At 50.1% G+C, this 25,746-nt stretch overlaps 1 protein-coding gene across 2 annotated transcripts in view; it reads left to right on the top strand.

Moving 5' to 3' along the window:
- Window positions 1-3,879: 3,879 nt before the first annotated feature.
- Window positions 3,880-25,746, top strand: part of PREX1 (phosphatidylinositol-3,4,5-trisphosphate dependent Rac exchange factor 1) — a 201,073-nt gene continuing 179,206 nt past the window's right edge. For both annotated transcript variants that reach the window (XM_039479551.2, XM_003932694.4), the window contains exon 1: window positions 3,880-4,262. In XM_039479551.2, the coding sequence (XP_039335485.2) occupies window positions 4,050-4,262 (213 nt within the window). In that variant the 5' untranslated portion in view covers window positions 3,880-4,049. The remainder of the gene's footprint in view (window positions 4,263-25,746) is intronic.

Raw genomic sequence — 25,746 nt, 5'->3', positions numbered from 1 at the left:
TGGTGGCAATCTATGGCCTTGGTCAGGGACTTTTCAAGGGTGACCATGGGTTCCAGTGCTGACCTGCTGGGAGCTTAAGTTTATTCCTCCAAAGGGAGAAGCACAGAGTAGATAGAGGCTTCTTCGTCCTTTTCTTTCCTGCATTGGCGGGGTGTGAGGAGGCCATGTTGCTGTTTCAGCAGCCATTTTGTGCTTCTGAGGCCCTAAAGCTTGGGAGCAAGAGCCACCGTGCTGAGGGTAGGAGGGTCAAAGATGCCATGATCCTTGATGACATCATTAAATCCTACACCAGACTCAGGAACCAACTGCCTCTGGACCTCTTGCCAAATAAATAATGTCTTTATGCTTTAAGCCATCAGTAGCCCATTTTTCTTCTCCTTCTCACCAAATGCATCCTATTAGATTCAGCACTCAATCCATGCACTGAAGAAATGAAAGACTTCACTTATTGAGCACTTACTGTGTGCTCTAAGCACTCTCCATGTATTCACTCAGGAACCTTGCAATGGCTTTATGATGTCGGTACTGGTATTATTATTAGCTCACAGATGAGGAAAGCGAGGCACAGAGAACTTAAATATGTTACTAAAAGCTGTATCATCTTTTAGTGCCGTCATTACCACTGGAGATGGGGACTGAAGCGGAAACATCCCAGCAGAATCTGAGCAGGTAACAATGTATGAAACACTGGGTGGGCCAGGGATGGGAAGCATTCACAATGTGGAAATGCTTTTAGGCTCTGTGGGCCAATTCTTGGGTGAAGTGTCGGATTTGTGTGTGAACCTGAAGCTAACCTTCCTCGGTCATGGGGTGAGAAGGGAACTAACATTTGCTGAGCACCTACTGTGTGCCAGCTATCTGTGTCTAGTACTTTATATCAGTGGTTCTCAACAAGGGGTAATTCTGTCCCGGGGATATCTGGCGATGTCTGGAGACATTTTTTCAGCTGGTTTATTTTTGAGGCAAGGCTTACTCTGTTGTCTAGGTTGGAGTGCAGTGGTGTAATCACAGCTCACTTGCAGCCTTGACCTCCTGGGCTCAAGCAATCTTCCAACCTCAGCCACTCCAGTAGCTGGTACTACTACATGGTGTGCACCACCATGCTCAGCTAATTTATTTTTATTTTTATTTTTATTATTTTTATTTATTTATTTATTTATTTATTTATTTTTTTGAGACAGAGTCTCCCTCTGTTGCCCAGGCTGGAGTGCAGTGGCATGATCTCGGCTCACTGCATCCTCTGACTCCTGGGTTCAAGCAATTCTTCTGCCTCAGCCTCCCGAGTAGCTGGGATTACAGACATGGGCCATCACGTCTGGCTAATTTTTGTATTTTCAGTAGAGAAGGGGTTTCACCATATTGGTCAGGCTGGTCTTGAACTCCTGACCTTGGGCAATCTGCCCCCCCTTGGCCTCCCAAAGTGCTGGGATTACAGGTGTGAGCCACCATGCCTGGCCGGTGCCCAGCTAATTTTTAAAAATTTGTTGTGGAGACAGGATCTCGCTATGTTGCCCAGGCTAGTCTCGAACTTCTGGAATCCAACAGTCCTCCCACTTTGACCTCCCAAAATGCTGGGATTAGAGGCCTGAGCCACTGTGCCCAGCTTTAGTTCTCGCAGTTGGGGAGGGAGTGCTGCTGGCATCTAGTGGGTAAGATATCCAGAAGGTCCTAAAATGCACAGGACATGCCCCTCCCCAAGAAAGAGTTATGTGACTCCAAATGTCAATAGTCTCAAGGTTGAGAAAGTCTTCATTGCATAGATGTTGCTCTCACAAAGACTCCCCTTTTACAGATTAGACAACTGAGGCTCAGAGAGATAAAGCGTCCTGGCCAAGGTTACCCTGCCAGTTGGATTTGGACTGGGATACAAATACAAGCCTGCTTTATTCCATGGTCAATGATGTTCCCACTACGTTCACCCCTCGTGGTAGATAGAATTAATTTAAAGATGAGGAAACTGAGGCTCAGAGAGGTGCTGTGACCAGTGTAAGGTCACAAAGCAGAGCTATTCCAGAGGCCTGTATTATTTTGTGCAAAACTCAGGAATAAAAAGCCAGCTACCTTTGGACACAATTGGCTCCACTACCCAAACCTGACAGGCTCACCTACCTCACATCCTTTCCTCCCTGTCCAGGGGAACTTCACCCAGACCAAGGCCCAGATCAAATGCTACCTTGCCCACGATTTCAAAGAAAGAAGTCTGAGAGGGCAGAAGCCACCCCATTCTCTCCCTGTGTCCTTAGGCACTTACAGTATTGAGAGGCTGATGGAAGAAAATCCTAGGCTTTTGGAACAGAGAAAAATAAGCAATAATGTTTCTGCCCATAAAATGATTATAGTCTAGATGGAGATACTATATAAATCACTTTATCCCCTGCAGAGATGATACAATCTCTGGTCTGCAACACAGGTCGTTAGGGATTGTACAGGACGTTCAAGAGTGGGGCCAGGCCAAGAGGGCCATTCACACATGCAATAATAATAAGAACAAACATTTACAGAGAACTTTCTAGGTGTTGGGCGCCTAGTTCTTGTAAACTAGGTAAGTACTTCTCATGGAACCCTGTGCAGGACCTTGGCGCTAGGTACCACGACCATTCCCATTATACCGATGAAAACACTGAGGATCTTGAGGCAAGGAAGCCAGCCCAAGGCCACCCGTCCAGCAAGTGGGGAGCTGGGATTTTTTTTTTATTGCATTTTAGGTTTTGGGGTACATGTGAAGAACATGCAAGACTGTTGCATAGGTACACACGTGGCAGCGTGATTTGCTGCCTTCCTCCCCCTCACCTATATCTGGCATTTCTCCCCATGCCATCCCCCCCAGCTCCCCACCCCCCGCTGTCCCTCCCCTATTTCCCCCCAACAGACCCCAGTGTGTAGTGCTCCCCTCCCTGTGTCCATGTCAGCAAACTGACACAGGAGCAGAAAATCAAACACCGCCTGTTCTCACTCATGGGCGGGTGTTGAACAGTGGGGAGTTAGGATTTGCACCTGAGCAGCTGACTAGGCTCCAGAGCTCCCTCCCCTCGCCATACCTTCCGATAAGGCGGGTGAGGACATTTGCCAAGCGGTTTGATGATGATCAACGTCGCCCAGAGCAACATGACAAGAAGCTGGGTTTTCCAAGACCTTATCCCAGGGGAGGGCCGATGGAAGCAGGCGCAGGCAGGGTACCTGCCACATGATCAATGACCCGAGAGCAGCTAATAATGTCTTCTGGGAAAGGTGGAAACGGCAGGGTCACGGGGCCAAGAAGTTTAGAAAGAAAAAGATGGGAAAGGAAAAGAAAAGGGAGAGCGAGCGCGCGCCACGCACATTCCTTTCCAAGGTCGTGGCAGCGCCGAGGGCACCGCGAGGGCCCAGCGTTCCCGGGAAGCGCCGCGCCTCTGATTGCCCGGGGCCGCGGGGGCGCGCGTGGCGGGGCTGGGTTGCCCCCGAGCGGCTCAGCCGAGAGCTTTCCCAGCCCGGTGTTTACTCTGCCCGAGCGGTGGCCGGACCTGCAAGCGGGAGCCTGCGCGCGGCGGGTGTCGCGTGTACCGGGTGGGAGTGGCGTCGCCCGCGGTGGCTGCGGAGGGTTGAGGGGGGCGCCACGCGTCCCGGCGCGGAGTTGGGGCGCTCGGCGCGGCCTCGGACTCCGGCTCTGCGGGCCCTTCCGGAGGCTCCAGCCCGACCCCCGAGCTTCTGACTGAGGCGCGGAGCGCCGCGCGGCGTCTCCCGGGGCCCCGTGCACGCGCAGAGCGCCTCTGCGGCGGAGCGCGGCGTGGCACTTGGCAGACGCTCCCTGGCGCGGGGGCGGGGGGGACGCGCCGTCTGGGAGCCCCCGAGGGCCGCCCCCTCCCGCCCCTCGCCCGGCCCCCGCGCGCTGCCTCCGCCCCCGGCCCAGCCGCGCGGCCCCCAGTCCCGCCAGCCGCGCCGGGAGCCCGGCCCGCCGCTGAGCCCGGCCCGCCGGCGCGCCCCGTCCGGGATGGGGCGCCTGGACGCCTGAGCCGCCGCTCGGCGCGACCTCTGCGCGGGGGAAGGAGCCGGCGCCGCGCGGCCGCGCGAGAATGGAGGCGCCCAGCGGCAGCGAGCCCGGCGGCGACGGGGCCGGGAACGGCGCCCACCCGGACCCGCGGACCCCCGGCGCCGCGGCGCCCAGCTCTGGCCAGTGCGCGGCCGCCCGGGAGTCCGAGCGCCAGCTGCGCCTCCGCCTCTGCGTCCTCAACGAGATCTTGGGCACCGAGAGGGACTACGTGGGCACCTTGCGCTTCTTGCAGTCGGTGAGTGTCGCCCGGCGGCGCAGGGACCGCTTCTCCTCCAGCCGCTCGCCCCGCTGCGGTCCCCACAACCTGTGACCCTGGTCCCCGGGGGTGGAGAGAGCCGCCTCGGGGGTGCCCCGCGGGGCGCGCGGAAAGCGGGCGTGACCGAGCTCCTCCTGAGCGGTCCCGTCGCCTCCCTCCCTGGCCGGCGCGGAGTCCTGCTCCGACCCGGGCTCTCCCTCACTCCGCTTCCCCGCGGCGCGCGCTGCCCTTTTGTCTTTACTTCCCCCCTCCTCGCCTTTCAAATAGTTTTAAAATTAGTTACATCCGCGTTGCCGGGGCTCGGGGACCCCGGCGCCGGGAGCTGGCGCTCCTGCGTCTTTTACCCGGGAGTAACTTCGCGCCCGGTGCACCTCTCATCCAGGACAGACCGTAGGAACCCCAGAGCCCGGCGTCCCTGCGTGTTGGTGGAGTCGGACGAAACCTGAAGCTGAGAGGAGGGACTGGGATTGCCAGAACCCCAGAGTAGAATGCCCCCTGCACACGGTTTTTCTGGAGTTTGGGGAGAGTGGGTTTCGAACTCACGACTCGGCAGTCTAGGCTTCCTAATCGCATTCCGACCCCACCATCTTCAAGTGAAAAACCACGGCCTCAGACTTTGTAAAATAACAACGAGCATTTGCTATGTGCCAGGCACCTTACATGTGTCATTAATTAGCAGGTTTGACCTTCACAGGCGGCCTATGAAGTAGGGACGAGTATTTCCCCCATTTTTAATTTTTTGATTTTTTTTTTTTTTTTTTTTTTTTGAAGCGGAGTCTCCCTCAGTCGCCCAGTCTGGAGTGCAGTGGCACAATCTCAGTTCACTGCAACCTCCGCCTCCTGGGTTCCAGCAGTTCTCCTGCCTCAGCCTCCTAGTAGTTGGGATTACAGGCACGCGCCACCACCCCAGACTAATTTTTGTATTTTTAGCAGAGAGGGGGTTTCACCATGTTGGCCAGGCGGGTCTTGGACCCCTGGCCTCAAGTGATCCGCCGGCCTTTGCCTCCAAAGCGCTGGGATTACAGGCGTGAGCTGCTGGGCCCGGCCTCCTCCGTTTTTAAGACTGGCAAAGTTTAGCTCCGGAGAGGCCGGGTGACTTGCCTGGGATCGCACAGCTGATTAAGTGGAGGTACTGGGCTTTGAACCCGGATGATCCCAGCTGGTGTTCTAAACCCCTATTCTGTGCCAGATTTTTCTTTTGCTTTTTTTTCTGTGAGAGGGAGGAAGGGACCACTTCCCTACTCTCCTAGGAAGTGAGAAAAGTGGCGGGTGATGGGGGGGGGTGGAGTTAGGAGGGGGCACGGGGCTGAGCCTTGGATGGAAGTTAGGAGACTCGAAAGGCTTTAATCTCCATGCCTCCTGCTGGGCCTCATTTACTCCCCTTCTCTGCTCTAGGAAGTGTTTTAATCCTGGCTCTGGAAGGGCTGGTGTGGGGATGGCTCTTTCAAAGACCCTAGAGGTAGCTCCCAGTCTTTGGGATAAAGAGGGAGACTCTGGGGTCCTCTGGGGCTCCCTACGGCTTAGGGATGCAGCTGAGACCCTGTGAGATTAGAGTTCCAACTCAGGGAGGAGAGAGAGAGCCCCAGACTACAGCCTTTCTGCCTGTGAAAGGAGATGTATTGGGGGGAGGGGGTTGTGCAGAGGCACTGAAAACCATTTGGCCAAAGGACACTTCCAGAAACTCCTGTAAGAAGGCAAGATTGGCTCTCTTTCCCATCCTTCCTTCTCTCACAGTTTGGGGCGAGGGGAGAATTTGTTCAGTTTGAAGCTGACAGTTTCTGAATTAAAATATGTAGACAACCCTGGTGTCTCTGAGCAATGTCAAATTCTAGGGAACTCCTGACTTCTCCTTCTGAGCCACTCCCTGCTCCTCTGCCTGGAAGAGAAACAGGAAATACAAACCAATTTTTATATGAATGGGAAAGAAAATATACCCCTTCCTCCCACGCCCCTGTCCTAGATGGTGTGTTTCGTTTCAGAAGAGAGCTAGATTGTGTTTAACTGTGGTTTTAAATCATCCACGTGTAGAGTCGAAGAAAGCTGGAATAATAGAAATTGATTGGAGCCAACCATTCTTATTATTCAAGAAACAGGAAAAAAAAGATTTCTCTACTTCCACATTATCTCCTTGACTTGACATTTGCTGACTTCATCACATTTTTCTTTTGGTATCTGATGTGTCAGTTCTGAGATGAATTGGTTTTGACTTTGACGTGTGTCTTGGACCAGTCATGCTACCTATCCTGACCTCGGTTTCCCCACCTGTGAAACAAGGAGTGGGGAATCCGGGCTTGCTTTCTGCCTCATCCTTTTGTGTGTCCCCAAGCTGGTGCCAGAAACAGACTGATTGTGTAACCTGACCGGCCATGCATTGTGAGCCACAGGAGTCCCCTCTCATCTTGCCCCTTCAGGAATGGCCCCTAAATATCCAAGGCACTTTAGTTTTCAGAACTAACCTGGGGCTTAGAGCTTTAGGAACGCTAATTACCGAGGCTTTACATGGCTGCAAGGCTGGCAGCCTCAGGTTGTGATTCTCTTCTGTCTTCCCACTCTCTCTTCTCAGCCTTTATATTTGCTAAGGGATTTTCCCCGCTGTCTCTGGGCTTGGAAGAATGCACGGTAATCCCTCCCTGCCTTTATTTCCATGTGGTTAGAGGCAGGCCTTCAAGGACCACCCTGGCCTCTGTGTTTCCCTGGTTCGAAGGTCCGTCAGCCCATGGAAACTGTGAAAAGTAACCCCTTGTGATAGGGGCCGTGCGTGGCTCCTGTCCTCAAGGATAGGTCAGTGTAGTGGAGGGTGGCCAAATGGGTGTTTAAAAAAAAAAAAAGCAATCCAAGTACAAGCCTCTGGAGCCACACTGCTTGAGTTTAAGTCCTTGGACTTGTGACCTTGGGCAAACACCTTAACCTGTTTGAGCCCTGTTATCCTTCTTTGTAAAAAGAGGGATGGTAATAGGTCCTTTTTTTAGATTTTTAAAGAAGGTAAGTGAATTATAGAAATGGATGTAAAGTACTTAGAACAGTGCCTGGCAGTAAGGTATATAAATATTGGTTATTATTGTTGTTATATGAAAATGAAATAATACAGATAATTAGGGTTCTGGGATTTCAGCATCCAGAGAGCAGGGGTGATCAGGAACGGCTTCCTGGAGGAAGTGAGGTCTGACTTAAGTCAGCACTGAGAGGAGGATGGGGGCTCTGACTGAGTTTTCTTTTGACCCCCTGGACTCCGGCCACAGGAACCAGTTGTTTTACTTGGTTCCAGGCCGAGGGCTTTGTGGTTCCTCCCTAATCTCCCCATCTTACCCCACCTCCTTCAGGAACTGGATTGCACTCCCTCCCTCATCTCCAGGGGGTCCTGTGAGTTTGGTGTTTTGCGTGTGTTTATTAAAGAATCATGAAAAGGCAAGGGCAGCCCTTTCATAGAGATGCTGGATGTTTCATAGAGATCCCCATGTGCTTTGGGCACCGTTAGTCGTGATGAAAACAATGACAGTCATGGCTGTGCAGGAAGTGACGGCGGTTCATCACTTGCCATTCTAAGCACTTGGCATGTGTCAACTCGTTTAATCTTCTCTGCGAAGCGGATGCTGTTTTTATTCCCCATTGAGAAGTGAGGAAACTGAGGCAAAGTGAATCTAAGTGAGCTGCCCTGGGTCAGATGGACAGTATTGTCAGGGTTTGATCCTAGGCTGCCTGACCCCAGAACTCATGTCCTCAGCCACTTCAGAGACTGCCTGTGGCTGATCCAAGAAGGACTTGGGCACATGGTTTGTTAAGGTGGCAGAACTGGGATTCAAACCCACGTCGTGTGACGTTTCACCTCTGCCTGCGCATCCTCCTGTTACTTCCCCTCTGTGACTCCTGTTCCCTTTTCCACAGAATGGGCAGAACTGTGGACGGATAGAAATGGTAGGCTGCTGGGTTCTTGCTCTGGGCTCCGGGTCTGTTCATGGCATAAGGGTTGAGTGAGGCCCTAGAGTCATGCTGCTGGTGTTCAAATCCAGGCTTTCTCCCACCTGGATTGTAGGTGACCTTGGTCTGATCACTGACTTGCTCTGTGCCTTGGTTTCCCCATCTGTCCAATGGGCACAGTGTAGCATCTGCGTCACAGGGATGTGGTAAAGCTTGGATAAGCCTGAGGTCAAAGCCATTGGAACGGTGCCAGCTGTTTGGAATGCTGTGCAGGTATTCTGGGGATATGCAGCTCTTTGGAGCTCAAAGGCCCCCCACACCCCAAGAGGAGGCTGAGTAAGCCATGGGCCCACCTGCCAAGGGGAAGCACCTTAGGGGCAGGTGCCAGCAGCTCTCATGATGGGTATGTCAGCTGGGCAGTGGCTGGAAGAGAAGAGAGGGCCTGGGTGGGTGGGCAGAGAGACCTGTGGGCAGGGTTAGGTCAGCACCTCCTGAAGGTCGCCCAGTGGCTGAGGACACAGAGCTATAGAGACACAGAGGGTCTGCCTGGAACTGGCTGGGGTGGGGTCTCTGAGGAACAGGGATTGTGGGCACAAAGCTCCCGGAACGCTTTCTGTGGTTCTGCTTTTTGGAGGGAGGAGACCAGAGTTTTTCTTCTCATTGGAGCTCCGCTTGCCAAACAAGAAACTGTGGTTTTTTTGTTGTCACTATTTTTTTTTTTCTGTTTTAGAAGAATCTAAGCTCCTAGCCTCACACTAGGGAGAAATGCCACGGCTGGTGGGGGTGGGGGCGGGTCTTTGATCCCACAGTCATTGAGACAGAGTGACCTCCCCAGTGACTTGGGGGGATTTTCACGTGGTCCTCGTGAAAAGTAGGATGCTGAGAGGTATACATAACACATTCTTTTGGAAAATAAACAATAACCATAATGTGCACATGTATGTTGTACGTATAAGGGGACAGGAGGTTGGAGAAAAGTTTGGAAGGATGTGTGTCTTACGGAGAAAGGCAACCAGGAAGATGAGGAAGTACAAACCTGTTTATAATACCCTTATCATCTAAAACTGTGCATATGTATGTGAATGTATTTTTTAAAAAGCTGACAGGAAGAATTGTGTTTTCAGCATGGTTATTAGATTAATGCAATAATAATAGTGGTAATAACTTGCTTATATTTACATACTTGCAAGCCCTGCTTGTAAGTTCCTTATGCATTAACTCAAAAGTTGCAGGTATTCTTATGCTTCCTGTTTTACAAATGAAACAAAGACACAGAGAGGCCAGGTCAGTTTCCCAAGGTCACATAGCCTGACAGAGCTGGCATTTGGACCCGGGGAATGAGGCTGCGTGGCCCACATTCTTCACTGCCATCCCGAATTGCGCCAACATGAGGCTGTGTTCATGAGCAGAATTACCGCCCCTTCGAGACCCCTGGGCTGCCCAGGTGGGCAAGAATTAAGTGAAAAGGTCCACCTTATTTCAGTTTTTGGACGCCCGAGAGCCTGGAGCAGGCCACCTTGTGTCAGGCTCATAGTCATGAGGAAATCAGTGAAAATCTTTTGATGATAAGAACCTGAGTGTCAGCAGGAGTTAGATGGGTTCCATTTTCTTTTCATGTATGGCAGTCAGAGAGCTCCGTACAGGTGGGGCTTGGGAGTCACGTGGCTGCTGCCATGCTCTGTACAGGTATTTCATGTGAAGACGTGAGACTGCTTTTCTCTGTTGCAGGTATTTATGGAGTGTCTGCTATATATTCTGGGCCGTGTTTTGGGCCATGAGAGTGAAGTCATCAACAGGTCCTTGTCCTGATAAGGACAGCCCAATGGGGATGCTACAGCTCATTCTTCAAATAAGCCTTCTGGAAGCCTACCTACTTTTATTCTGCTGTTTGTCCTGGTAGCAATTTAACTGTCACTTTAAGAAGGCTGAATGGGGTTGTTGTCTCTGGCTTTTGAGACTTCAGGGCACCCTTTTCTTGGAGAAAAGATACTCCTTTATCAGGCCAGTGAGCTGAAGACCTGTTGGGCTTGGGGCCACTCCCTCTGATAAAGAAACCCACATCCTATTTGCCTCACAGCCACTCTCCCTTAAAGGTTTTGCAAGAGTTAAGTGTTTGAAGCAGGTCATGCCTGGCTGCCGGAGAACCTGACCTCTCAGATTTTTGGGGCTTCTTTTCTTTTTGCCAACAGATACAGGCATGCTGACTAGAATCCTGGAGGGAGCTGGGTGATAGGGTAGGCTGCCCCTCCGACCGGGGCGCTGGGTCTCACAGCTTCATTCTCCAAGCATGGGGCCAGGTCAGCGCTGATTGTTGCCCTGTGTTTAGGAGACAGAGATCTTGAACAGAAGCCAACTGGGTCATTGGGTCTGAATCTCCCTGTTTTGCAGGGGACATGAGTTGCGGCCTCAGAGGGGAGGTGAGCACCGGTTAGAGGCAGGAGCCACACAGTTTGTTAGGGAGAGAGCTCGGTGGCCCAAATCCTTCTCTGGGAATTTGTGTTTTAACCAGGATCAAAATGCCCTCTTTTTCTTTTTCAGATGGAGTCTCATACTGTAGCCCAGGCTGGAGTGCAGTGGCACGATCTAGGCTCATTGTAACCTCCACCTCCCAGGTTCAAGCAATTTTCCTGCCTCAGCCTCCCAAGTAGCTGGGACCACAGGCATGTGCCACTGCGTCTAGCTAATTTTTGTATTTTTTAGCAGAGATAGGGTTTCACCGTGTTGGCCGGTCTGGTATCGAACTCCTGACCTCAAGCGATCGGTCTGCTTTGGCCTCCCAAAGTGCTGGGATTACAGGCGTGAGCCACCACGCCCTGCCAAAAGTCTCTCTTGAAGAGGTTTCACAGGCATCATTTCTGGACGTAGCAGCTGATCTGGAGCACATCCCACCACTCTGTCAGCCCTCAGCACTATGGACATACTGGGCTGGATTGCTCTTTGCTGTGGGGCGGGAGGGTGGGGGGTGGGCTGTCCTGTGCATTGTAAGATGTTTAGCAGCATCCCTGGCCTCTACCTACCCGAAGCCAGTAGGACTCCTCTTCCCCAGTAGTGACAACCACAGATGTCTCCAGATGTTGCCAAGTTTCCACTGGAGGAGGGTGGGGGTGAAGTATATCCTCCAGTTGAGAACCACTGGGCTAAAAGCTCCTTTAACTACCACCTGTGCTCTCAGACCGTCTGGGGGCATTAGCATGCCTGTGTAGAAACATATGAGATTGACTTGTAAGTGTTTACGTAAGTGGCACCATAGTTTGCTCTTTTCACCCAGCAGAATATCTGGGAGCCTCCCTCTCTTGCAGGTCATGGTTTAGAGCACAGACTTTCTAGCCAGCTGTCTTGGGTTCAGATCCCAGCTCTTCCCCTGTGTGACCTTGGGGATGTCGCTTTGCTCCTCTCTGCCCCAGTTTTCCCATCTGCAAGATGGGGATGACCCTAGTCCTCCTAGGGTTGCTCTGAGAAGTGACTGTGGTGACTGTGTGCAGGCTCACCCCTCACCCTGGAGGAAGCCCCAGGGAAAAAGTGAAGCCCTTCAGCCTCCTAGCCCTGTGTGGATTTTTAAGCTCCTTTTAATTTTCTTTGATCCTCGAGGACCAGAAGGGAATCTGTCTGCTCCTCTTTGTTTTGTGGTCAGACAATCAATCTGTGTTTACCCGCCTGGTTCCTTCCCCAGGGTGGAACTGACAGACGATCCCTTGATTCTGGGCCAGGGGAGGCGAGGCTATTTCAGGCTGGCGGGACTGGAGCTGCTGAAAGCTGGTGCAGGCAGGTGGCCATCGGCCACCAGGACCTGGGGTCTCGTGCTTCTCTGGTTGCTGGGAGGGTGGGTGGCTTCTGTAAAGAGCATCTCTCAGGAGGATTGAGGCCAGGGTCAGGGTGTGGGCAGTTGATGTTTTCATCTGCTAATTGACTTATTCATTCAATAAATGTCCATTCAGCACCTACCGTGTACTAGGCACTGTGCTAGGTGCTGGCGTGTGGCTAGAGCAAGACAGACAAGGTCTCTGCCCTCAGGGAATCTTCAGACATTGCAAAAAGAAATCCCTTGAGAAAAGGACCAGAGTTATCGTAATAGGGACATCCACCAAGGCCTTGCTGTGGTCCAGGTCCTGTGCCACGTGCTTCTTGAGCCCTTGAAACAACTCTCTGAGGTCAGTTTCATCATTGTACCTATTTTGCAGATAGGGAAACTAAAGCCGGGAGAGGTTGAGTAACTCGCTTGAGTCCACGTAGCTAGGGAGTGGATACAGACAGAAAATAAAATGAGGTGATGTTGGTGACAGGGATGGTGGCATCTACTTTAGATGGCATGAGAAGGAAGGCTTCTCTGGGGAGATGACATTGACCAAGTCCTGAAGGGGGAGAAAGAGTGCCCAGTGGAAAGAGTGGAGAAAAGTGTGTTCCAGGCAGCAGGAGCAGCAGAGACAAAGGCCCTGAGGCAGGACTGTGCCTGGCTTGTTTGAGGAGCAGTAAGAGGCCAGGGTGGCTGGAGGGGAGAGAAGGGGAGATGAGGTTGGCCTTGTTGGCAGGGACCAGGTGGCATGGGCCTCCGATGCATGGTGAGCAGTTTAGGTTTTATTCCGTGTGGTGTGAGGAGCCGCCAGACGGCTTTTAGTTGGATCTGGCATGGTCAGTTGGTGACGTGGAAACCAAGACTGTGCAATGGTCTTAGAAGCTCCCTCCTGTCTCCTGCCTGGACCGGAGGGGACTGGGCTTACCCTCCCCTCCCACAGCAGATCCCCTGCCTGCTCCCAGGCTGCTGTGTGACCCAGCATTGGTTCTGTCCTCTCTTTGAGTTTCAGCTTTCCTGTGGGTACTGTGTCACCAAGTAAACAGGGCAGGCTTCCTGGAGGAGGCCAGTGGAGCCCACCACACCCTGAGAGAAGTTTGGGCCCCTATTTGTGGCCAACATGTGGATGAGATGAGAAGGCAGCTGCCTCTGGACTAGGAGGGCTGTTGATGTGAGATGAACCTCCGCTTCCTGAGACCGAGGAAGGTGCCCTGTGTTTTCTGTTCAGGAAACTCATTTGCATAATTAAAAACTGTTTGGCGGGATGGGAACTCCACCCTCCAGGCATAGGCATCATAACAGCACGTTACCATCTATTAGTTCTCACCTCTGCCCTGTGAGGGTGGGTTTTTCAGGCCTACTTCCTGGGTGGGGAAAACAGCTGCAGAGAGGGAAGGGGCAGACTGAGGATGTACAGGCAGGCATGGCCGGGCCACTGCGGTTGACTCTTTTTTGCCCTGGCCTCCCACATTCTGTTCTCCTTACGCAGCCAGAGGGATTCGTTGAGACCCTAATCAGTTACATCTCACCCGGAGTGAAAGCAGTCCTCAGACTGGCCTGGAATGTTGCACGAGACCTGCCCTTTTTGCCTCTCCCCTCTGCTCTTTTATTAGTCCTTTTTCCCTTTACAGTTTTAAAAACTGAGATATGATTGACACACCATAAATCTCTCACCCTTTCAAAGTGTACGATTCAGTGGTTTTGAGAGTATTCGCCAATTTGTGCAGTTATCCCCACTCTCCAATTCCAGAATCTGGGTAGCTCCTACTTAGATTAGTGGGTGAGGGGTCACCCACTTCCTCCAACCTCATTTGCCCTTTCCCAGATGCACCTGCCTCAGGGCCCTTCCACCTGTGCTGTCTGGAATGCGTCCCTCCACCCAGCGTTCCCGTGGCTCAGACCTTCACCTCCTTCAGGCCTTTGCTCAAAACCACGTTCTTGACTGAGTCTTTTCCCCATCTCACCATTTATTTCCTTTTCTTGCATTGTTTTTCCTCAGTAGCTAACATACTAGACATTTTACTTATTTATTGTTTATCGTCTGCCTCCTTCACCGGAATGTCACGGCCATGCCAAGAGGATAGAGATTTTGATCTGTTTTATTCACTTTTCCTCTCCAGCACCAAGAACGATGCCTACCACATAGTAGATGTCCATTAAATATGTTTCAAATGAAAAAAATGCGCTAGGACATGCCTGTGTTTTATGACATGATGTGATTGTTTTCAATTATAGAACTGCTAAGCATTTTTGTGCAGACCTTTGGGGACAAAAATAGTCTGATGTCTTTTGGCTTTGTGGGTAGGTGTGAACTGGGGGGATTTGGCACAGGAGCTTTTTTTACAGTGTCGCATTGTGCTCAAGTGCCCAGGGGCCTGGCCAGATTGTCTGGGTCTGAATCTCACCTTTGCCCCTCAGCCGCTGTGTGACCCTGGGCAAGGAGCTTTACCTCTCTGAACCTTGGTTTCCTCACCTGTAAAATGTGTTGAGATACTTGGCTCACTGCCTGGCACCTGGCAGGCCCCAGTAATTAATAGAGGTTATTTTTAAACATTCTGTTTTAGAATCTTAGTATTTCCCTACTTTTTGCACAGGGACAGTTATAGCATCTCATCTCGAGCCCCCTGCCTGAGATCCTTCCTGGGACTTGAAATAAGCAACTGAATTCATTTTGACCAAGTGGTCCCTTGTCCTGGACATTGGTCTCTGCACTCTGAAGCCTGTTGGGAGTAGCTGGGATGGCTGTAATTTGGAGCTAGAAGATGCTGTTCACTCTCTTCTCCAAGCAACCCATCCGAAGACTGAAGAAACAGATTGGTGTCTCGAAAATGCATGATGGCTCCTCCCATTCTCCTACTGTGAAATCCCTCCACGAACCTGAAAGGGCACAGAATGTGCTTTTCCCCAGTTTATAGGTGACACTGTTATACATCCTGTTTCATTTACAACCTTGCAGTTTTGCAGATGAGGAAACTGAGGCCCAAAGAGGGTGAGGTCACTTGTCTGGGATCACACAGAGATGGCATATTAGTTATCTGTTGCTGCTAAATAAATTACCACACATCTAGTGGCTTAAAATAATGCCTGTTAATTACCTTGAAGTTTCCATGGCCCAAAAGTCTGGGTACTGTGTAACTGGGTTTTCTGCACAGGGTCTCATGAGGCTGCCGTCAGGGTATTGACCAGGGCTGTGATCGCATCTGATGATTGGAGTGGCAGGTGGTGGGGTGGGGGGCGTGGGAGGGATCTACATGGGGTTGTTGGCAGCATTTAATTCCGTGCATTGTGGAAACGGGACCCCATTTTTTGCAGGGTATTAGTTGGTGATCATCCTCACTTCCTAGAGGTGCCTTTGGGTTTTAGCGGTATGGCCCTGTCACAGCCAGCAGGTGAATCACTTGCTTCGAATCTCTTCCTTTAGGAAGGGCCGGGAAGTGTACTCTCCTCCCCGCTTTATCCCCCCTAGGCCTCTTTTAAGGCTTCATCTGATTAGGTCAGGCCCACTCAGTCAGCTGATTTGGAACCTTAATTATATCTGCAAAATCCCTTTATCTCTGTCATTTATCAACATAGTCACATTGACAGTCCCATGTATATGAAATGGGAAGGGCTCCTCCAGGGCACTGACATGGGGCAGTAATCCTGGGGCCATCTCCCGGTTCTGCCCACCAAAGATGGTCAGTGGTGGCTTTGAACTTAGGATTATTCGAGTCCAAAGCCTGTGTTCATGACCACTGTGCTTTATTTATTCCCTCTCTGGCCCTGCCCAGAGTGACCCCTGAGTGAGGTGAACTGATTGGCTCTTGGCCTCATTCTGGCTCATTCTGAGCGAGGTGGGGCAGGCGGGATGTATTATGGGATGTGGCTTCCTCTCTGGTCTCTCCAACACAGTTCACAGACCCCCTGCATCTCTCTTTCGTTTTGAGGTAGAGTCTCACTCTGTTGCCCAGGCAGTGCACTCCACTGCAGTGTCACAATTCAGCTCATTGCAAACTCGGCCTCCCAGGTTCAAGTGATTCTCCTACCTCAGACTCCTGAGTAGCTGGGATTACAGGCGTATGCCACCACACCTGGCTAATTTTTGTATCTTTAGTAGAGATGGGGTATTGCCACATCAACCAGGCTGGTCTTGAACCCCTGACCTCAGGTGATCCACCCACCTCAGCCTCCTAGAGTGTTGGGATTACAGGCATGAGCCACTGCACCCAGCTGTCCCAACATCTCTTGAAATGATTTGCCAATTGGGTTGTTGAGGATGAAGCCGGAGCATCTACCCCAGCCTGGTACCCTCTTTACCTAGGAGCGTAGGCTTAGACCTGGTCATGGGACAGATGCCTGACTGCTTTCTCCCAGGGGTTATATACGCTAGATGCCATCTGTGCTGTTTACTCTAAAGGTGGGCTGGGGAGTGAGGAAGTCCATCTGATTGCATTGATCTCCACATATTAAGGCTTTTCCAGATAACTCATTGTTTAGTGATTTCTAATTTAATTCTCTTGTGCTCAGAGAATATATTCTGTGGGTTTTCAATCCTTTGAAATTGATCGAGACTTGGTTTATGACCCAGTCTACCTTAGGGACCATTCCATGTGCATTTGAAAAGAATGTCTCTTCTGCTGCTGTTGGGTGCAGTGTTGTATAAATGTCATTTGGATTGAGGTGGTTGGTAGTGTGGCTGTGATATGTATATCCTTACTGATGCTTGGTTTCCTTGTTCTGCTAGTTATCAAGAGAAGGTTGTGGAAGTCTCCACCTGTGACTATAGATTTATGTTTTTCTCCTTCGAGTTCTGTCAGTTATTACTTTTTGCATTTTAAAGATCTGTTGCCAGAAGTACACATTTATGATTATGTCTTCCTGGTGAATTGACCCTTTTATCATTATGAAATGCTCCTTTTAACCTCTGATAATGCTCCTTGTCTTGAAGCCTGTTTTGTCTGATACTGCTGTAGCCATGTCACCTTTCTTCTGCTTACGGTTTTTCGTTTTTTTCCTTTCTACCTCTGTGTCTTTATATTCCACGTGCATCTCTTACAGGCATTGTATAGTTGGGTCTTGTGTTTCTAAATCCATTCTGGCAGTCACTGCCTTTTAATTAGACTGTTTAACTTATGTATATTTAATGTAATTACTGACAGGGTTCGGTTTAGATCTAACAGCCTGCCATTTCATTCTGGTTTGTTTGCTGGGCACATTAACAAGCACAAGGAGTCCTCTTCCTCCCCCATCCTCACTCTGCTGGAGGTGGAACATGGGGGTTAATCGAATCCCAGCTCCTTATGATGGCTTAGAAAGTATTATGTGATCCAGCTTCGGCTCACTGTGCAGACCTCATCTCCCCACTTTGTTCATTCTGTCCTGGCCCCACCAGACTTTTTTCTGTTCTTGCACGGCACTCAGCTGTTCCAGCCTTTAAGCCTCTTCCTTTTGCTTTTCCTTTTACCCGGAGCACTGGAACCCTGATTTGTACCAAGGGCTCCCCTTTCTCTTTCAGCTCTCAGCTCAAGTGATGCTTCCTTAGAGAGCCTTCTAGTGCTTTTGTCTACACCACTGCACTGATTTTCTTCTTGACCTGTCACTGCCTGGAATTACCTCTTTGATTTACTTGTTTAGTATCTGTTGCTCCCATTAGAATTATAAGTCACATGAGGCCACAGCCCTCGTCTGCTGTGTTCACGGCCAAGTCCCTGGCACTTAGGACATAATGGACACTCTGTTAGCATTTGTGGCAGGAATGAGTGACTGAGCAAAAGGGTCTGAACTGGGCCCACTCTGTGGTAGAGGCCTTCCTGGCCACGACTCTGTCTTGGGAGCGTGAACCCCCTTATGGGGGCAGCCACAGCCCAGGCTCCTTGGCCTCCTGCCCTTACCACATCGGGGAGGGCAGAGGGATTGGAAAGTTTTATTTGCCACGTCAGGGAGCACTGGATGGTCCCAGCCACCAGCCAGTGGCCCACCAGGCTGTTGATTGGGTGGTTTTAAAGATTTATTTCCTCTTGAACACAAAGGTAATAAATACAGTGGAGGTGTGACTGTCAAAAGCACATTCCCTTATGTCTGTTCGGCTACAGGCGCACTTATGGAATCCAGTATGGTAAAATGATATTTTGTGTATATACCTGGCTGCATAGATTCTTCATTTCCACATACATATGGCGGTCTAGGCACAAAACCAAACAGGTTGTATTTCTGGGTAATTTAATAGGTTTTTTTCAAAGTGAACTTTTTGGTAACTTTTTATTTGATCACTCCCCCTCTCTCTGTCGTTTCGTCCTCCCTCCCCATCATGCACACACACGTTACTATTATTTGGATCCATTTGAGAGTAATTGCAGACAGGATGCTCCTAGAAACTTTGGCGTGCATCACTTAGGAAGACAGACATTCTCTTGTGTAACCAAGTGCCTTGAACAAAATCAGGCAAGCCAGTGTTTATACTAACGATACAATGCGCAGTCCATATTCAGACTTCACCTATTTCTTCCCAAGTGTTCCCTATACCCATCTCCTCGCCCATCCCCACCCCCAACTCAGGATCTAGTCTTGGATGACGTGTTGTATTTGGCCATCATCTCTGGTGATTTTGATTGTCCTCAGTAGAAAGTCTCCACCGAGTAGTGGCTTTGCTCATGCTTGTCCCAGACCCACCACTCACTGTCTCTGTGACCTCAGGCAGCTGATTCTTGGACCTCAGTTTCTTCAGCTACAAAATGAGGACATCTCTGTTCCTACCTCATAGACTTGTTCCCTGGTTCCACACATTGTATTTAGCACCTACTGTGTGCCTGGCCCAGATGCTGGGATGCAGCAGGATGCAGGGTAGGCCAACATCTGGGCCCATGGCGGTAGAGTAGAGCAGGTGAGTGGTGGGTTCAGAGCCGTCTCCCTGGGATGCCTGCCACGTATGGCTATGTTTGCTGTTACTAGGCTCATTGTAGAAAATTTGGGAGATAAGATGAGTAAAAAGGTCTCACCCTTCCAAATAGCTGTTTCACCTTTGGGTGTGTTTCCTCTTTGTTCTTTGCATTTGATTTGAGCCTGGGTGCGCACAGATGACAGCAGATACTGCTTATGCGTACTTCCTCATGTGACTGCTAAACGCTCTCCATCAATAAGCCTTTGATGGCTTCGTAATGAAATGTGGGGGCTAGATGATGGCCACTGTCCAGCTCAAATCATGACCAGCTCAAATCATGTGGTCAGTGGGCCAGCTGCTCCATCTGTGTGTGCCTCAGTTTCCTCATCTCCTAAAATAGTGCCCCCATCTTAGAATAATGGGGGAATTAGGTGAAGCTTTCAGAACAATGCTTGGTATAGTAAGTGCTCCATATATATTAGCTGTACTTATAAGGATTATTATACTAATATGTAATTTAATAATAGCATTCTAGTAAAATTATTATTTAACCATTCCTCTTACATTGGGGCATTTAGATAGTTTTCAGTTTTTCATAGTGACTTTCGATATGCATCTTTGTTGATTGTTACCAGTTTTTTTTTTTTTTTTTTTTTTTTTTTTTTTTTTAATCAGTTTAGTAACTGAGAGCTGAAGAAACCTGGGTTTAGGACTCTTTGGTCCTTATTGGCCCAAAGAAATAATTGGCACAAGAATCTTGGAATCAGGCTGTTGCAGCTGCAAGACACCGAGACATCATATTATCCAATCATCTCACTTTTCAGGAAGGGGAAACTGAGGCACAGAACTGTTCAGTCACTTGGTCTGGGGTTACCAAGCGAGTTTGTGGCTGAGATGGAACTGAAATCCAGGTTTTCTAACTCCTAGTCTCTGATAGTCTGCCTTTGTCCAACAGCTAAGACTCCCTGGAGGATGGAGAGGGAGGTTTGAATCGTATCCAAATGAGTTAGATGAATCTTTTGCCCTGGGAAAAGATTCACTGGGAAACTTCACTTTAGATTCTTTGACTTCAGTGATCTGTAGTGTGAGGTGTGTGTGTGTGTGTGTGTGTGTGTGTGTGTGCATCCAGGTCTGGTGAGTAGTGTGCATGCACGTGTGTGTGAGTGTGTGTGTACGTGTGTGTGTATCTGATTCAGGTCAGAAGGCATTGATTGCACCCTTGCTGTGGGCCAGGCCTTGTACAAGCTACTGAGGACACAGATGTGATAAAAGCAGAGCCCCTCACTTTATTTATGATCAGAACCACTGGTTCCAAATGCGGATTCCTAAGCCCAGGTTAGGACCATACATGGGTTTTGTCAGCCTGCACAGTGTTTTAAAATGTTTTGGTTAAGCTGGGTACAGTGGCTCAGGCCTGTAATCCCAGCACTTTGGGAGGCTGAGGCGAGTGGATCACCTGAGGTTATGAGTTCATGACCAGCTTGGCAAACATAGTGAAACCCCATGTTTAGTAAAAAGTAAAAATTTTTATTTAGTTGCCAACGCTGAAAAATCGACATTTGATACAAAACTCCGTTATTTCTGGCTTCTCAGTAATCAGAAGATGTATCACTTGCACTCTTCCAGGCAATGTTTGGCTGGACCTGAAGAGAGCTGCCCCTTCTGCAGGGCACAGGGCTTCAGTCTTTGGTTTGCCACAGTCTCCACCCCTCCACAACATGTTCCTAACACCGAGACCAAACATCAGTTGCCATTTATTATCACACTTGGCCTACTGGTTTTTAATTTTTTTTTTTTTTTTTTTTTTTGAGGCAGAGTCTTGCTCTGTTGCCCAGGCTGGAGTGCAATGGCATGATCTCGGCTCACTGCAACCTACCTCCGCCTCCTGGGTTCAAGCGATTCTTCTGCCTCAGCCTCCCAAGTAGCTGGGGCTACAGGTGTGCACCACCATGCCTGGCTAATTTTTGTATTTTTAGTAGAGATAGGGTTTTGCCTTGCTGGCCAGGCTGGTCTGGAACTCTTGACCTCAGGTGATCCACCCGCCTCGGCCTCCTAAAGTGCTGGGATTACAGGAGTGAGCTACTATGCCCAGCCAATTTTTCTTTTTTTTAATTGAAATGAGATCTTGCCTTGCTGCCTAGGCTGGAGTGCAGTGGTGTGATCATGGTTCACTGCAGCCTCCAACCCCTAGGCTCACGTGACCTTCCCACCTCAGCCTCCTGAGTAGCTGGAACTACAGGTGTGTGCCACCATACCCAACTAATTTTAATATATATATATATTTTTAGAGATAGGGGTCTCACCATGTTGCCCAGGCTGGTCTCGAAATCCTGGGTTTAAGCGATTCTCCTGCCTTAGCCTCTGAAAGTGTTGGGATTACAGGCATGAACCACTGTGCCCAGCCTGGTTTTTAATTTAATTTTAATTGCAGAGTTAAGAGGACAGAGGAATGTTTCTTCTAACCCTTGTGTATATCAGATGGAAAACTGAAAGTCAGACCAAGAGGGTTATGTGTTTTAAGAAAAATGGATGGTAGCTGGTTTCTCTTTGGAATAGGAGAGTATTCCTTTGTGTTTGCTAGCAAAGACACTCTTGTCTGTTAAAAGGATATAGTATTCATTGCTGTTACTAAGGAGACCCACACAGCATCCCTTGTTACCTGCCCAGCCCCTGTAGGGATAAGTTTGAGACTTGTTTTCCAGTTTGTGGGTGGTCCTTGTTCTTTGAGGTGAAAAGGGAAGAAGGCCGGTCTCTCTTAGAGGGTGCAATTCTGTTACCCAGACTTCCCCTTCCTGTGGTCTGTGGGTAAAGGCTCCCTTTTCTTTTCTGCAGCATCAGCTATTAGACAGGAGGTTCCACATGGTCCGTCCTACTTCCTTCACTTATGGCCCTTTGGGAGACCCTGGGGGGAGGAAGTAGTGGGTTCCTCCAGGGGCATTAGAGGGTCCCTGCCTGGGGCTTCTTCTTGGGTTGCAGGACCCTGATACCATCCAAGTCAGGCTTTGTGTCTTCCTGCTCCTGGGCAGCCTATTGGTGGCCTGTCCCCCAGCCTTGTTTCTCCCTTACCTTGAAGATTTTGAAATAACAAGAACAACAATAAAGACAGTGGCGCTGCTGCTGCTGCTGCTGCGGCTGAGATCAGCAAGAGCCAGCGGGTTGTCAGGATCCTTTGGTGGCAAGCAACAGAAAACCCCTCTCAAACTGCCTTCACCAAGAATGGGAATTGCTCCGCATTTTCCTGGGGTGGCTGCCTCCTGGGTGAGAGACCTAGCTCTGCCACATAGTAGTAGGGGAGGAGTGGTTCCCAGAAGGAAACCTCCAGGGGTGTTGGGACCAGAAGAGAGGGAAGTATGCCAGGTGGGAGCATCTCTTCTCCCCTGTGCTGGTGCCTCCATCCCAGATGCCTTTGCCTTCCCCCACGTCTTGGGTCCCAGGGGAGCCCTGTTGGCCTGTGTCCTGCTTCCAGTGGCTCTTGGCCTTTCCACGTCTGACCTCAGAATCCTTGCTCCTATCCTGTTTTTCTTGACTATTCCAGTTCTCCCGGTGGATGTCATTATAACACTGGTGCCCACATGTATGAGGAACTGTATCCAGGGGACACTTTCCAAGCACCGTAGCCCCCCAGGAACCTGGTGGGGAAGGTGTTCCTGCCTTGCCTGTTTATTGTGTCGATGGGGAAACAGGCTCAGAAAGGTTCTCTGACTTCCCAGAGTCATACAGCATCCTTCTGTCTTGTTGAAGAATCAGCTATGTGCATTTTGTCTTTTTTGAATCCAGGCTCTGCACCTTCTAGGGGTGTCACATCAGGAAAAGGACTTTGCCTCTGTCTTTGTGGGAAGAGCTTTCCAAGCATGAGAAACAAAGAGTGCAAAGGCCCTGAGGCAGGAGCCTATTTCAGGATCCACAAGGGGCTGGCGTGGCCAGGGGCAGAGGTACAGGAGGTGAAGTCAGAGAGGTGGCAGTAGGAGTAGGGAGGCTGGTGGGCAGATCGTACAGGGTATTGAGGGCCACTGTGAGGGCTTTGCTTTTTATGCTGAGTGAGGTGGTCATCCTTGGAGCGTTTCAGCAGAGGAGGGGTAGTCTGACTCAGTTTTCACAGGATCCCTCAGGCTGCTGGTGGGGAGTGGTAGACAGGGTATGGGGTGGAGGCTGAGGAGGAGGCTGCCACAGCAGCCTGGGTGGGAGAGCTCGATCTTCAGGTGGCTAGAAGACAGTCAGCCACCCCTCCTTTATGCTCCTGTGCTGCTCATGAGCTGTGTGACTTCAAGTCCTGGCTGCTTTTGTTTTGGTTGTCTTATATTTTTATTTTTATTTTTTAAAAATTTATTTATTATACTTGAAGTTCTGGGGTCCATGTGCAGATCGTGCAGGTTTGTTACATAGGTAGACACGTGCCATGGTGGTGGTTTGCTGCATCCATTGCCCCGTCATCTACATTAGGTATTTCTCCTAATGCTATCCCTCCCCAATCCCCTGACCCCCTGCTATTCCCCCACGAGCCCCCACCCCCCAGGCCCCAGTGTGTGGTGTTCCCCTCCCTGTGTCCGTGTGTTCTCATGGTTCGACACCCACTTATGAAGGCTGCTTTTCTTGGAGCCCCTGTTTTCTCATTTGCACAATGGTATTAATGATGTCACCTCGCTGTTGGGGCTGTGGGGATGAACGGCATGAGCTGATACATGTAAAGTGCTCCCGGAGTGCCTGGCACAGCCTGAGCTCTCAGCAAATGTTTGTGGAGTGAGCCAGTGAGGGGATGGCAGGGATTTAGGGCCGCCCCAGCTCTGCCCACGGTGCCTCTGCCTGAGGTCAGCCCCAGAGCAGGACCTGTCGTTCCCCCACTCTGCTCTCCCCCTCCCCACACACAGAGCTTTGAATGAACAGGACCCAGAATGTTCTGGCAACAGTGCCCCTGCTTTCTACTGACAAAGCCTTCTTTGTTACACCCGGGTGTGAAATCCATTTCAGAAATGAGGATGGTGCAGGCATTGGCTTGCAAGGATGGGGAAGGGTTTGGGAGGAAGGTATCCCCATCCTGCCCAGGGCCCCCTAGGTGGACAGCCTGCTCCCCCATGCCCCTCTAGCCTCATTGGGGTCCAGAATGCTCTGGAATTGGTAGTGTTTTGTGGAACCGTGTGGAGCTAGCTGCATTTCTGCTGAGAAACCACATCAGTCAACATCACCTTCCATTCCTTACCGTTGTCACATGTACACAAGAGGCATAATGCCCAGCACTGGCGTGGTTGCAGGGAAGTGAGCAGTCCCAGAGGACGCCGGTGAGAGTGTTCATGATTGCTGTTTTAGGGGAAAAATGCATTGGTAATGTCTTTAAAAACAAAGACCCACGATACCCTTTGATTCAGTTCCTTTAGAAATCTCTCTTATAGAAACAAGAAGAAAAAAGTATGTAAAGATGTAAGTTACAAAGATGTTTATTCCAGTGTTGTTTCTAATGGCAAAAGAAATGAGTAACCCTGTGGTGGTCATTAACAGAAAAGTCTCACTAGGAGGCTTGTCGATTCACATGTTGGGGTGTCGGACAGCTGCTGGAAAGAAAGGAGGTTTGGTCTCTGTGGACTCGAGGGGCTGTACATGCTATACCTTTAAGAAATGCAAAGTTGCTGAGTGAAATGTAGAGCGGGACCCCAATTTTGTAGGGGAAAAAACACAAGAAAGGCTCTTTCAGTGAGTATTTATGAGTGTGGAGAAAGATACTGCAGGATGTGTGCCGGATGTTACCCTTGTTGGCCTCAGGCTGAGAATGGGGAGGAGTGCAGAGAAAGATTTTTCACTTCATCTTTGTGTACTTTTTTTTGCATTGCTGCGCTAGTTACAATTAACACATTATTTTTCAAATTAATATAGACTAACGATAATTCAAAAAGACAGTTCCCTGCCAATTGTCTTCTCCCTCATGCCTCATGTTAGCGTGGCTCACCGCCCCTCCCCACACCAATCTTTGGTCACGCTCTGTTCAGATGTTGCCGCCTTGGAGAGGCCTTCCCTGACTGTTCCATGAATGAATGGATATTGGATTCCTTGGATTCCTTGACCTGTCCCGATACTTCCTCTGAGAAGCCGTGGCTGCTACCCTCACGCATCTCTGACTTCCTTTCCCCCAGTCCCAGCCCTCCATACTGGCACTGAGCTCTCTCCACATTCTGCTTGGTGTTTCGGAGCCCCCTTGACCTTGGGATCCCTGATGCTGAGCCCAGTGCCTCGCACACAGTCAGTGCTCATTGAATGCTTATTGTTCCCTTGTCAGGGAACTTACCAGTCTGACAGCCCAAAGTCTGAGAGGCCCTGGTATATTTCATTCTTGGCTCCTCCTCTTACTGGGGATGTGACCCGGGGCAAAGCATTTAATATGTTTGAACCTTAGTTTTGTCCTCAATATTATAGTGGGAGTAATAGTAATCCTTTCCTTCTAGATCATTGTACCTCTGAAATGAACTGTGGTGTGCAAAAGATGTTTCACGTGGTGCCTGGCATATAATAAATGCTCAATTAATGTTAGGTGTTATTAGTAATAATGAACCAAGTCTGGAGTTTAGAACAAACAAACAAAAATGACCATTTAGAGACACCTGCTGTGGGCCAGACCTATATGTAATATTGGGTCACATAAACCCTCCCACAGGCCTTTAAGAATCAGGATAGCAGGTGTCTGAGCAAATTCTGAAACCAGGTTCCTTAAGGTCACATTTGGGCCCTAGATCTTCGTCCTCTCGGAGCAGATGCTCTAGTGGGCATAGAACAGTGCTTCTCTCACAAGGGCAGTTTCACCCCTCCCCCGAAGGGGACATATGGTGATGTCTGGAGACATTTTTGGTTGTCCCAAATGGGGAGGAAGGGTGCTACTGTCGTGTAGCTGGTGGAGTCCAGGGACGCTGCCGAACGTCCTGTAG

The sequence above is a fragment of the Saimiri boliviensis genome, chromosome 9 (assembly GCF_048565385.1).
Source record: "Saimiri boliviensis isolate mSaiBol1 chromosome 9, mSaiBol1.pri, whole genome shotgun sequence".
NCBI lineage: Eukaryota > Metazoa > Chordata > Mammalia > Primates > Cebidae > Saimiri > Saimiri boliviensis.
Note: the sequence above shows the minus strand (reverse complement) of the source record. Positions and strands in the feature narration are given on the sequence as shown.